Genomic DNA, 13,894 nt, shown 5'->3' with positions numbered 1-13,894 from the left:
CTCTTGGCCATTCTCAGTAATTTAAGAGTGTGCAGTGTCCCACAGAATGAAACATTTGAGAACCACGGTTCTGTAACTTTGCAAACATGGATCAGCATGAGGATCTATTTTGCTGTGAAACGTTAAGCAGGTCTTTACTTTTTTTTTAATTGAAGTAGAGTTGATTTACAATGTTGTGTTAGTTTTAGGTGAACGGCACCAGTGATTCAGTTATACATACATAATTTCTTTTTCAGATTCTTCTTTCTTATAGGTTATTACAAAATACTGAGTATGGTTCCCTGTGCTAAAGAGGAGATCCTTGTTGGTTATCTATTTTATATATAATGGTGTTCATATGTTAATCCCAACCTCCTAATTTATCCCCCTTTCTATCCTTTCTGGTAGCCCTAAGTTTGTTTTCTATATCTATAGGTATATTTCTGTTTTGTAAGTAAATTCATTTATATCTTTTTTTTAAGATTCCACATATTAGTGATCTCATGGTATTTGTCTTTGGCTGACTTGACTTAGTATGATAATCTCTAGGTCCATCCATGCTGCTGCAAATGGCAGTATTTCATTTTTTTTAATGGTTGAGTAATACACTGTATATATGTACTCCATTTTCTTTATCCATTCATCTGTCAACGGACATTTAGGTTATTCCCATGTCCTGGTTATTGTAAATGTAGTGTTAGGTGGGTCGTTCTTTCTTTTTTGGCCACCCTGCAGCATACGGAATTCCTATGCCAGGGATCAGATCTGAGCCACAGTTGCAACCTACATCACAGCTGTGGCAACACCAGATCCTTTAACCCAATGCACCAGGGCTGGGGATTGAACCTGCGGTCTTGGCACTGCAGAGATGCCACCGATCCTGTTGTGCTACAGTGGGAACTCCAGGTCTTTCTTGACACTACGCTCTCCTTTGATCTTTCTTTGATAATCACTTCCTAAAAGGAGTGGCTCTTGAATGTCACTAGATGGAAAGCTGCAGTTGAAGAAAATTATCCTCGAAAGATTACCTGTGACTTTATCTACATGGTTTCTAAATCTTTAGGATACATAGAGACATAAATCCTGAGCAGATTTAGTTTTCTCCTTTACATGATTCTGGAACATTCTTTGCTGAGAGATGGAGACTGAAGGCCTACTACACAAGGCTCCTGAGAGCCGAGCTAGCAAATCACCTAGGTTCCCAGCATCAGGAAGAGCATCTCCAATAGCCAAGGATCCCGAGATCCTTCTTTCGGGAAATAAGCTGGATAATGTACTTCACAAAACTATCATATGCTGAAGCACAGTAGAAACCAAAAATATTTTTGAGGGTGTACCAAGAGTCAAATGAGTTTTGAACCAGGATATAAAGTTATAAACTGCTTTTCAAAACTCCAAAACAAACCAACACCCACCAATTAGGAAATACTGATGCTCTAATTTTTTTTTTTTTTGTCATATCCACGGCATGCAGAAGTCCCCGGGCCAGGGATCAAACCCGTGCCACAGCAGTGACCCAAGTCACGGCAGTGACAACACGAGATCCTCAACCTGCTGAGCCACCAGGGAACTCCCTCCAATTTTTATTAGTAGTGTTATTCTTTGGAATCCCAGGATTTGAGAATTTTTCTGTGGTACCATGGAAAGGCAGCTGAACTAACTGCCTGAACAGAAATACGATTATTCTATTTAACACAAGACTAAGCTAGACAGAACAATCTGGAAATTCGTATCTGTAACTATCTATAAATGGCTGATTTCCACATGAGAACCATAACATACACTTTCTAGGCAAGCCAAGTATGAGACCGCCATTGTCTGAGGGGCCCTCCTTGCCTCTCTCGTTTACATGTACAGCAGAGAACGGATAGTTCTGTTTTGCTCCTTGAAGTCAAGGTCAATGGTCTAAGAATCTCACTTTTGAAAGGTTAAATGAAATCTGTTCTGGTTCAGTTTCTCACCCTACTACAAGACAGTAGCTCTGGATGACTGGAGTTAGACCTGAAGTGGAATTTTTCCTAAATACACAAGGTTAGAGAAATCTAACTCCAAAAGGAATTCTACTGTTTTGGCACAAGCAGGTTTCTGTTTTTACCCACCTGTTTTCAGATATCTGACAACTCCTATGCTATTTCCTGAGCATTTCAAAAAACCTCCAATTTTCCCTTCAGAGGAGGTGAACCGTATCAGAAGCTGCCAAAACCCCAGGTGTCCCTTTAGTGGCTGAGCTGGTCCTTCACCAGGGGGCTGGACTCCTGACCCTGGCAGCCCTATGGCCTGGCCTAGCTTGTAATGCGCTTGCCTAGGGCTCTGGGCACCCTACTATGTGACTAAAGAGAGAAAGGCAAGCAACTTGTTATTCATCAATAGCCGTCTTACTAGCTACCATGAGCAGAATTCCAGCCTAGGGTCTCCAAGGATGGTCAGTCCTAATGCTGCCATCCGTAACCTGGGAAAGTCACTTGATAGCACCAGCCTCTTAGAACATCATGACTTGCTCAGTAACTTTTTACTGAGCAATAACCAACTTCGGCACAAAACTGGGTGCTAAGCCTCAAAGGATTTAGAGCCTAGTGTTCTTTCCTTGCTTTTAGCCACTGTCCCTTTTGGCTGACTTTGGGACCATGGTCACCAAGACCATGAAGGAAACTCCCATGGTGGCAAACTGTAGGGGGCGCCCAGAGGAAGGACAGTGCGGTATTGATCTGACAGGATGGGTGAGGGGGAGCAGCAAGACGACAGCAGCTTCCAGATGGATGCCTCTAGAGGACAGGGGCAGCGAGGCCTCAGCCCAGGACTCTCCAGGAGTATGAGCACACAAAGGAACAGAGCCCAGCCATGTTCAGCCACCGTTACCACAAAATGGAATAATGATGAGCGCTCTCCAGGCACTAAGTACTTCTGTTTTCTTTTTAGGGCTACGCCTGCGGCATATGGAAGTTCCCTGGCTAAGGGGTCAAATCGGAGCTGCAGCTTGCCAGCCTAGATGACAGCCACAGCAACACCAGATTCAAGCCACATCTGTGACCTAGGTCGAAGCTCACGGCAACGTCAGATCCTTAACTCACCAAGCAAGGCCAGGGATCAAACCTGCATCCTCATGGATACTAGTTGGGTTCTTAACCCCCTGAGCCCCAATGAGAACTCCAGCACTAAGAACTTCAAATGCATTATCTCACATAGTCCTTATGACCTGATAGGCCAGGTACTATTACTATAGTTTTATAGGCTACGAAACTGTGGCTTAGAGAAGTTCAGTAACTAGTCCAAGTTACACAACTGTTAAGCAACCAGACAGAAACTCTGACTTGGGTGTAAGAGCACAAAACCTCACAGTGTATTGCAAGGCCAGCAGTGGCTGGTCTGAAAAGTGATATAATCAAGTGCTAAGCTTTCACAACATGACGAAAGAAAAGGCAAAGGGCTTAAGGATAACCTGACCCCCTTGCTGTACAGTGGGAAAATAAAAAAAAAAAAAAAAAGAAAAGGCAAGGGCTGTGGCTACCACTGCGTCCACCTCTAACAGAAAGCTCTGGGCGGAAGTATGCATATGCCGTGAAAGACATGGGCAACAAAGGGGCTATGGCCCATCTCAGACCTTGCAGAAACATCTAAGGTCAATGTTCCCTGAGGTCAGGACACCTGAGAATTTGGCATGGGTTCCCCGCTAGTTCCTGAAGATCAAACTTTACGCCTGCGCCTCCCTAAATAGAGTCCATGCCATGAGGTTACGATTAAGTGAAGAGGATAAAGAGGTGTTATGATAAATATTGAGAGTACAAGAAAACACTGGTTAGGCTATGAAGGTTAAACGTCAGGTGAGAGTTCCCTGGTGGTCTAGCCGGAGGACTAGCGCTTTCACCACTGGGGCCCAAGTTCCACTCCTGGTCTGGGAACTGAGATCCTCCATCAGGACGCCACACCCCACGGCCAAAAAACCCCACAAAACCAAAAAAAAGCCAGGTGGCATATAGGGCCATTACCTGATCCAGTTTGCTAACTAGAACTCCTTTATAACAACTAATATTCATACCATAGTATGCTGTTTGTGTAGAACACACAGCCAGCATGTTTTAGGGGACTAGATTTGACATGTCATTCACTTATATTTGTACAATAATAAATTTATTTACAATTAGATTCTACTTCCAACCACCACCAAATCCCAAGTTTCTTTGTTTCTCTGTGTGAATGCACTATGGCATAGCAGCAAAATGTTATATGTGACTCAAAATCAGCTTGCTTGATATTCATACCTAAGAAAAACAGCCAGTCACTAATAAAAATGTACCAACCCTCTGACAATGGGCCCCGGTATTAAAATACTACAGTTAAAAAATGCAATTGGTGACCATGGTATTCATTTACACTTAGCTTACCCACCAAGTGGTGTGGAGCAAAAAAGAAATACTAATTCTCAGTATGTCCTTTTTGCTCTGCTTTAATAAGATTTAGGATGAGTTCTAAGGATTCCTAAAGAAGTGATCCTTCCTCAAGCACCGTTGGGCGGCATGGACTGCACTGCCTGTGGTGCTGAACGGGTGGGATGGCTATCTATTGCTTCTTTGCATGCCTTTTGTACCACTTATAATTATGCTGTTAAGAGTCTTTACAAAAAAGAAACCCAATTTATTCTTTTTAAATGTTCCAAATATAAAAGCAGAGGCAAGGAAATAAACAATAATTCCACTGGTACTTAGAGTTTAAACTATTTGAACCAATATACCTGTGAGGCTACTGCACACTGCAACCTACAACCTAAAAACTATCAGCCCACATCACCACAGGTAAGAAATGAGAAATTTTGAGGGTTATTGAACACCAAATGTTTGCAGCAGAACAGCAGAGAGTTACCGAACATCATTGCAGGGCTCTAAAACCCTGAGATCCACCTGCACAATGTAGCTGTTACAATGTATTGCTACACTTGAAAAGCAAAAGGCAAAGGAAGTAAGAGTAGCCCTATTAGTGAATTACATGGGGTGGGGGGATGGAGGTGGCAATGGGATGGGAGGCTGCTTCAGTTTTAATCTGGCGGATTTATTTACTAAGAGAGCTCTGTGTATCCCAAAGAAACAGTCCTCCTTTGAGCACTGCTGGACACCACGGATTCTGTTGCCTGTGATGCTGAATGGGCGTGTATTTTGGTGGAGCAGATATATATATATTTTCACCAGTATTTCTCCCTGCCCTCCCTGCCCTTTTTTTAAAAGGTAGTTCTGATTCAGTCTCTGGCTTAACAACATATGTTTGGTGGCTGTTATTAATTTTGTTTTTGAGGAATGCGTAGCCACTCCAAAATTAACAAGCATTTTGTTTTGCTTTGCATTTTTTTTTTTTTTTGCTAAGGTGAAAAAACAAAATGAACATGGATTCTTTGTACACTACCCAACATCCCACTCCGCTTCATGGGTGTGTGTGTCTTCTCTTCAGGGACTCAGCCACACGCAGAGGCTTAGCAGTGCCGGTCAAACGCTCCCTACAGGGACTCAGCCACACGCAGAGGCTTAGCAGTGCCGGTCAAACGCTCCCTTCTCTACAAGGTGCTCACACACGTCTGCATCGTGAGGCAAGTGACACTGGACGTTGTTTTTGTAATTCCTCATTAAAGTGGGCCCAAGAGAGATTTTTAAAAATGTGACTTCAAGAAGTAAGAAGAAAATGGGAAAAATACAGGGACAGAGCAGGAGCTGTAGAAGAAGAACCGCTAGGCATACACCTTCTCTGCCACCTTCTGGAGCTGGAGTGAGACTCTCATATCAGGACAATGAAAGTACACTTCTGCACAATTGATTTTTGCATCGTGATACAAATATTTCTGGTCAACACCTCTTTGCCTGATACTTGGCTTGGGAAGAAAACAAACTCAGGCTATGAACTTGGAGATGGGCATATCTTATTGAAGTCAACAGTCATCAATGACATTAAATAGAGAAGACATGGTGACACAAGGCTTTAGCAATGCCTTCCTGACCTTAAAATACTGTGGAGACTTGTGTAAGCCTGAGAGTTTTGGGAACTAAACCTTCTGCCAATATGACAGTATAAAAAAAGAATTTAAAGACAAAATAAGGAGTTCTTGCCATGGCACAGCGGAAATGAATCCGACTAGAATCCATGAAAATGCGGGCTCAATCCCTGGTCTTGCTCAGTGGGTTAAGGATCCCGTGCTGCCGTGAGCTGTGGTGTAGGTCACAGACACAACTCGGATCCCAAGTGGCTGTGGCTGTGGCTGTGGCCAGCAGCTGCAGGTCCCATTCGATCCCTAGCCTGTGAACTTCCAAAATGCTGCGGTACCAACCTTTAAAGCAAAAAAAAAAAAAAAAAAAAGACAAAACGAGAAAATCCAACCTTTATTTATTTGTTCGTTCCTTTGGTTACTCAACATTAAAGTGCACACACTACTGAGAGCAAGAGGCTTCGGAGGAGATCACAGATGAGACACCAAAGAAAGCACAGTCCCTGCCCTCAGAAAGCTTACTTCAGGAAAATTTTCAGACTGTCAAAACAGTAGCAAATCTCCCAGGAATTCAACCACCACTTTCTGGTCCTGGCAACTAATAATGGTTATCATACGCACAGCACTGACTAGCTGTTCACTGCTAATGTTTCTAGATGGAGGGCCAGCAATACCTCTGCTTAATAATTGCGGTCAAGTGCTCTAAGTAATGCTCCTTCACGAATGGCTGGAAACACTACAAGGCTGGTGAGGAATCCATTTTGCCCCCCTGGAACACTCTAACACCTGCCTAAGCTGTCAGTGAGAATTGAGGAGCATTATTTTAGTTGACTATCCACCTTTAGAAAGGAATGGCCCCTTAAGCATTAAAATGAGGGTTTACTGTACATTATAACTAATAGTTCTTGAGATGAGAGTAAATGACCCACTACCCCCCTCCCAGGTACCAAGAGGGGTCAGGTTTCCCATTATTAGCAAATCTTCAGGGTAGGCAGCATCTCAATCTCAGACTCTTCTGCGGCTGCTTCCTGGATGGCTGAGGGGAACACTTCAAAACTGAACCAGCTAAACAAACTTCCCAGCAGCACTTGACAGAGCTACACCTATTCTTCCCATTTCCAAAGCAGTGGAGAATTAATTACCAGTTCTATGGATCTATTGTAAGTATAATAGACTAAAGAGCTATCACAGACACATTTATTGTAAAAGCACAATCCCAAGAGTGTCTAGTGGAGGGCCAAAACGATTAACACAAATGCTTTGTCAGATCAAAGATAAAACCTGCACCGCCCAATTGAGGAATGAATTAGAACAGTGGGTTATCTTTCAAATTAACCAGGGCAGTTAGTGAGGAAAATTTCATGAAAGTGTAATTCTTAGCCTTTGTGAATCCACACAGCAGGCATTCTGCCAGCTGACAAGATGATGAAATTTTCATGCTTAAAAAAAGCCCTCTTCATTTCCCAATTTAGATTAGCTAGTGTTTCTCTCCCCTTTTGTGTGTGTGTGTCTATTTGCTCTTCTGAGGCAGATTTTAAGGGGAGGGGGAACATATATCAATTTTTCACTGTAGAAGAGTCTTTCAAAAACATCCTTAAAAGCTTGGAGATACAGTCTTTAAACTGGCTTTTATGATTTTCAAAAAATACCAGTTCAATTTTAACTTTGTATAGAGGAACCAACTAGGACCGGGGCATGAAATCCACTCTGAATTAGAGCTTTCTGTGCTGCCTCAAAGTCTTCCAATCCTTCATCAAATCTCAAGATAAACCATTAGAATTGTTTTCCTCCTAAAGAAATTAGTATATTACTTAAGATATCCTGGATTGGTATTTCTTATATTTCAATGTATACTGACATTTAAATGTTCTAGGAAGTAAGAATCCAAAGGAAACAGTTATTGCTACATGATAAAGAGAGAAAAAAGCATTTCCTCTCCTATTAAAGGAGCCAATATTAAAACAGTATGGTATGATATAGACTGATTCTCAGATATTCAAAATTGTTTAAGTTTGTTGTATCACTTAGTTAGTACTGTTTATTCACTGACAGAAAATAACAGAATATGTGGTATAGTTTTTCAAGGGTGATTAAGAAATATACTTTGTTACCCTAAACTTGGGCCCCTTTGTTCTCGGCAAGCAGACTTATTGGTGATCTAGAACTACCTTCCTTGGCAAGTTACAGTGTTTCATCAAGTACCGTACTCCTCCACTGCCTTACTAAAACTCCTTCTTTATGGAGATGCTTCCTTTCTCAACGTATCTTGTTCCTCTCCTTCAATGATTCGAAGACTAAAATGAAAAAAATATTGAGACTCTTGCTCTAAGTCCACTAGTAACTTTCATGCCCCGAGGCTAGCATGTTTTAACTTGCAAAATAGAAGGAAACTCTTTTGGTCTGGAGCTTCAGAGAAGAGTCACTTAATCTAAGTACTTACTACCAATAATAGTCTTGTCTCCTGTACATTTGGTCTGTCTCCAGCTGGATTACCATCACTATGGTATATCACACTGAACTAACTGTAATCAGTATCACTTGAGGCACAACAACCAAAGAAACTCAACACCATATCCCTCTAGTCGCAAATTTCATTTAAGCAAGGGGTCAGGAAGAAAGAGAACACTCCACCAATAAAGTAGAACTTGGAGGTGCATGAGCTTTCTGTAGAAGAGCTCTGATCTAAAGAATATTTGAAACATTTGATCATCCATGGGGCCATGACAAGAACAAGTAACAGATTTCTTTCTCTCCCAGACAATCACACATGCCTAAGAAGAGAAAGGGGTTCCTAATTTTGAGGACAATCACATCAATCTTCAGCTTTAGGAATGACATTTGGGTATTTGAATTAGACATCTATTGGGGAAGGTCAGTCAAGTGGGCAGTTAGCTTATAGGAAAACCACTCCTTGCTGTTAGTGAGATGGCTGTAGACAAGACAATTAAAGCGAACGCCATAGACACCTTGGGTTAAAGGTCTGGTTGCCTAAAATAGGTTACTGAGCTTGAAACATACTTATATAATAACCACTACCACCACCACCATCACCACACACACATACACAACTAGGTTAGAAATCAATCTTTCAGTTAGGGCAGATTTCTAACTATACAGAAGATCATTTTTCTGCTTATTCTCAACTTAGTCAAAACAGACTGTCCCTCCTTAGAGAAGGAAATAGATGAGCTTCTTCTAGTATTAACATTTCCATGGTGAAGATTTTGATAGACTAAACATGGAGAGAAAACTCAGAATTCTTCCCAAGAGTTAAGAATTGGGCTCTGCTCAATGAGCTCTGTAAATTAGCCGAATAGTTTTGATTTGGGCTCTTCATGCTAAATAAAGGCCGAACGTTTCACGTGCTGAACATTTCATCTACTGTGGAATGTGAACCCACAGATAACCTTTATTCCCATCCAACTGTTCATTAAGTGCAGCACAGGATGATTCACTAAAATGTATCAGATTTCCCAAAATGTAAGCCCAACTGTTATTTTAAAAATACATTCAGACCAATCGACCTTTTTTCCTGACAAATACAAATTATTCTACTCCAAAGTCACAATATGAGAACTGTTTTCATTCTTCATCCTAATGTCTAATATTTGATTCTTCCTTAATGAGTGCACTTTTAAAGAAAAAAAAAACTGTAGAAAATTAAAGAATGATACCTATCAAAGTCATGAGTCTTATCTAACAGAACTTGAGCATTTTTTGGAAATGCCTTGCCAGTGTAGCCTCTTTATGTAAGTTACAGTGAACTTTCAAGTAATAGAAATTTTGTACAGATGAAAAAGGATATAATCAAACACCAAGAAAAAGCAAGTGGGAAACAGGAGGTTTCTAAAATTTTTTTTTTACTTTTGAAGAGAAAAAAACTCATTCATGTGAAATGCGTTAAAAACAAAACACAAACTTTGAAAGATGTCTAATGCAGACAGCTCACTCACTGTTCTGGAATTTTTACTATGTATTTATAAAAATTAGACATTCTCTTTTAAAAATGCCATATAAATTGCATTTAAATTTAAAAGATGTTTATTTTGATTTCCTTAGAAAACTAAACTATGAAATGGTTTAGATCATCACATAAAAACAAAGTGTTAGCTAGTTTACTAAAATCACCACATGTGACGTTACGGCTCTACTTGCCAAAGATATGCAATATTGATTTTTCCTCCTCTGCCCAAAGATCGGAGTGACCATTTAATTTCTTTTCCTCTAGGCAGCAATATATTGATTATATTCTCATTTTTCCTTAAAAGTAAAAAATTCATTACTACAAAAACTGCTCATTAATGAGATGTAACACCCATTAGAAAAATCAAGTAATTTTCCTCCAAAGTATTTTCAATATTTTAGTTTCGTAAAAAGCCTATAAGATAAAACCATATTGTTTTATTTTAAAGCAAACTCCAGACCTTGCATATAGAAGAAACTCATTACGGATACTTACTTCGTAGTACTTTTTAATGCAACGTCTGATGTCCATGATCAATTTGTTGCTCAGCTGTACCATAAAGGTCAGAGGTGAAGCCTTACAACTGATGTTACTGCAACGATATAAGCTGGGCTCCATATCGGTTCCCTACAGAAGTCAAGACAGACAAGTACACAAAAGGTTTTAAAAGGTTTCTTGTGCTTAAAACCTCACATGCTGTCCTGCTGTACAATATTCCTAATGCATTTTATTGGGAAGTTTTTAACCCTATTTTCTCAACCACTTTCCTCTCAAAGATCACCTCAGTCACATCTACCTTCTACTCTTGCTGCCATCATAATGGAGTTACAAAGCCAAAGGGAAAACCCTGACATCACTTTTCTTTTTTTTTTTTACATTCAATACATGACAGGCTCTATGGATAAAATAGTCTCCTCTCTGAAAATTCCACTGAAGTCCTGTTACGGGAAATAAACATCCTTCTAAGAGATAATGATCAAAAATTTAAATTTGCACTTAGTCATTCCATACTTGAAGACAAAGCAAGAGCACTAACGATGATAAGTTTGCTTCACATTGCCAACTTAACTTTAAGAATAAAGCCTAAAAATGAAGTGTTATACCACAAAAAAATCACTTGTCAGCCTAGCAAAACTAAAATTTCTTTAACTCCCCCCAGCCCCCAAAATGAAGTGTATTTACTTGGTGGAGGGGAGAGGAGGAGTAACAATGTGAAAGAATGAACTATTAGCAATTGGAAAAAGCATTCTGTTTTAAACAAAGACAAAGCAAATATCATATATTGGAAAACTGTTGGGGTTTCTGGAGCATTTGTTTTCCTTCTTGATACTTAAACATCTTGGTTTCCTGCTCCAATCTGGTACATAACCCTACCCGACACGCTAAGCAATTCCAGGTGGAAGAGATTTTAGAGCTTGACATCGGCTCTTCCACAGTTAGCCCATCTGCAAGTCGTCAAGCCTCCATGCAATTAACTATCTTATTTACAGCTGTAATGAAGCAAAACTCAAGGATTTAGCAAGTATTGCTGATCTGTGTCTGCCTCTTCCTTGCACTTGCTTCCAAAGACTGCTTTGTTTTGATTCAAAAAAATGCAAAACATCTGCTGTTTGTCCAAATTAACTTAAAATAATTACTTTTAATTTAGATAAAGGATGTATTTTCTTTCAGTTTCAAGGTTTTACATGGTTCTGCTGCCGACTCATTTGCCAATGGCTGGTCCATGTATTACACTGCAGTGGAATCAAATATATTGGCCAAGTTTCAAGTTCTGATCCAAGGTCAATGATACATTTTTTGGCAGTACTTCTTGAAAGACATGTCTCCCTGTGGCTCTTTAATGCCTGATATGCAAAGACAGCAGAAAAGATAACCAGAGTACCTTTGTCAAAAAGGAGGCAAGGGGGATGTGTAAAGATAAACAAAAACTTTCCAAAAACACTTAGTTCCCATTAACTTGATTTAAGATAAAGGAAAATACCTCTCTAAGACTTAACAAATTGGGCTGGGAGTGGGGAAATGCAGGTTACTAATTAAGGAATTACAATAAAAAATACTTTAAGATAACTTAGAATTTTTAAGAGATTCCATTTTAAAAACCAAGGCCAAGCATTCTAGGAAGCCAAAAACAATATTCAAGCATACTCTATTAAGAGTTTTCAAGCAGAAATAAAGCTGAGAAGACAGAATTCATGTGATGCTAAAATTCTTTCAACACATAAAAACAATGTTTGTTTCCTTTTTCCTTTTTATACATGAGGTGGAGAGAAAAAGGCCTTTATATTAGTTGACTCACAAGACAAAAAAGAAACGAAGCAACTAACCGAACCATCGAAGACACTATCATAAATATTCTCAGTCCCACACGTAGGGCATGGACATTTGAACCTTTCACAGTCCCTGTATTTCTCTTCATCCGTGAGCTGTGCTGGGCCACCAAGCAGAGCATCATTCTCTTCATCTTTATGATAATGATGAACTCTAAACTGGGTGGGGTCAAGTCCTATTAATGTTAAAGAAAAAATACGTTTAGAAGTACATTCGAAATCTCTCCTCTGAAAATTCCTCTGGACAACTCCCCCCAAAATTAATTTTAAATTCATACACACATCCGCACATAACCATTTGTACTTAAGATAGAGGGTCATATCACCAAGACGAATGACTTCTCTTTAAAGAGATTATAAACAAAACAAACTGCATCAAAGCAATGGAGAAATATGCAACTGGACATTTGAGTTTGGAAATAACTACTTCTATAGGGTGGTTTTACTATTTTCTTAAAGTTTCTGTGAAAATCTCAAATGTGCACTGTTAAAATTTCCTAAAATCAAAGTATCACCATTAAAACTGAAAACAGAGTATAAAAATCCCATTAAGGAAAACAACTTCACTGCTATTACAATTCCTTCAAGTGCAGACACAACTGCTAACCCTGATTTCAATGCAGTGGTCGATTCCATCTTGGCTCAGTAGTTAACAGCATGTAGGTTGCAATCTAATTCAGTGGTTAAAATTCAGTAGCAGCATCTGAGTCAAAACGCGACATAGTTTTTTGGTGTTCTGAATTCCAAAATTTAAAATATGTGCAAAAACAATGAACCCACAAATTCTGTAGGCCAAGATGTTCCCGACAATCCTGAAGTCAACTATACCTTCTATATTTCAATCAAATGACACAAGAAATCAATTGATGCAGATTTTACGCTATCTTGTTCCCTATTTTAAACTATTTGAGAAAAGAAAGACTGTAAGGCCAACCAATTTAACTTACCCTTGGTCAACGCATACATGTCAAAATCTACTATTTGAATTCACAATTATTCCACACTATTATCTTATAGATCTTCTTGAAAGCATTCCTTAGCAATCCCTAGGAATTCTAGGCTTTTCAGAAATCTAGCGAAATCTATCATTTTTATTTTAGCATAAAAGTAAATAATATAAAACAGTCACTGAGCAAAAAATTTAAAAACCAAAAATATCCAAAAATTACTTTAACTCTATTAACAGCTTGCATATAGTTAGATATCTAGCGGATGTATTCAGAATTCAGTGACAAGATCCTAAATCCTAAATTTGGTCAATTGTTAAGCAACATTTAGTAATAATCAAGAACCTGAGGCTGACTCTGAAAGGGGAAAAGATGCTGAACAAAGAATCAAAAGACAGGCTCTGAGTCTCGGTTTTCTCACCTGCAAAATGGAGGTACTACCACCTACCACACACTTTTGAAGTTTCAATCAGACATTAGTGGACAGATCATTTACAATGGTGGGTATTACGTGGTAAGCACCCGATAAATGTCATATGAATGAAAAAATAAAACAGTGGATGAACATCATTTAATCCAGACTATATTCATTCAAAATTATACATTTGGAAAAATATATTAAACGCACATTCATGTTGCACAGCAAGTTAATAGCTGCTCTTTATAGTAATTAATCAAAGTGAGTATTTCCCAACATGATAGTATATAACCAAAATAA

General features: G+C 39.3%; 1 protein-coding gene across 2 annotated transcripts in view; it reads right to left on the bottom strand.

The window, feature by feature from the left end:
* Window positions 1-13,894, bottom strand: part of POLA1 (DNA polymerase alpha 1, catalytic subunit) — a 307,592-nt gene that overhangs the window by 141,806 nt on the left and 151,892 nt on the right. For both annotated transcript variants that reach the window (XM_021080571.1, XM_021080572.1), the window contains exons 33-34: window positions 12,227-12,405; window positions 10,398-10,529 (exon numbers count right to left, since the gene is read on the bottom strand). In XM_021080571.1, coding sequence (XP_020936230.1) covers window positions 10,398-10,529; window positions 12,227-12,405 — 311 coding nt within the window. The remainder of the gene's footprint in view (window positions 1-10,397; window positions 10,530-12,226; window positions 12,406-13,894) is intronic.

Source organism: Sus scrofa, chromosome X (genome assembly GCF_000003025.6).
Source record: "Sus scrofa isolate TJ Tabasco breed Duroc chromosome X, Sscrofa11.1, whole genome shotgun sequence".
In the NCBI taxonomy this organism is placed as follows: Eukaryota; Metazoa; Chordata; class Mammalia; order Artiodactyla; family Suidae; genus Sus; species Sus scrofa.
Note: the sequence above shows the minus strand (reverse complement) of the source record. Positions and strands in the feature narration are given on the sequence as shown.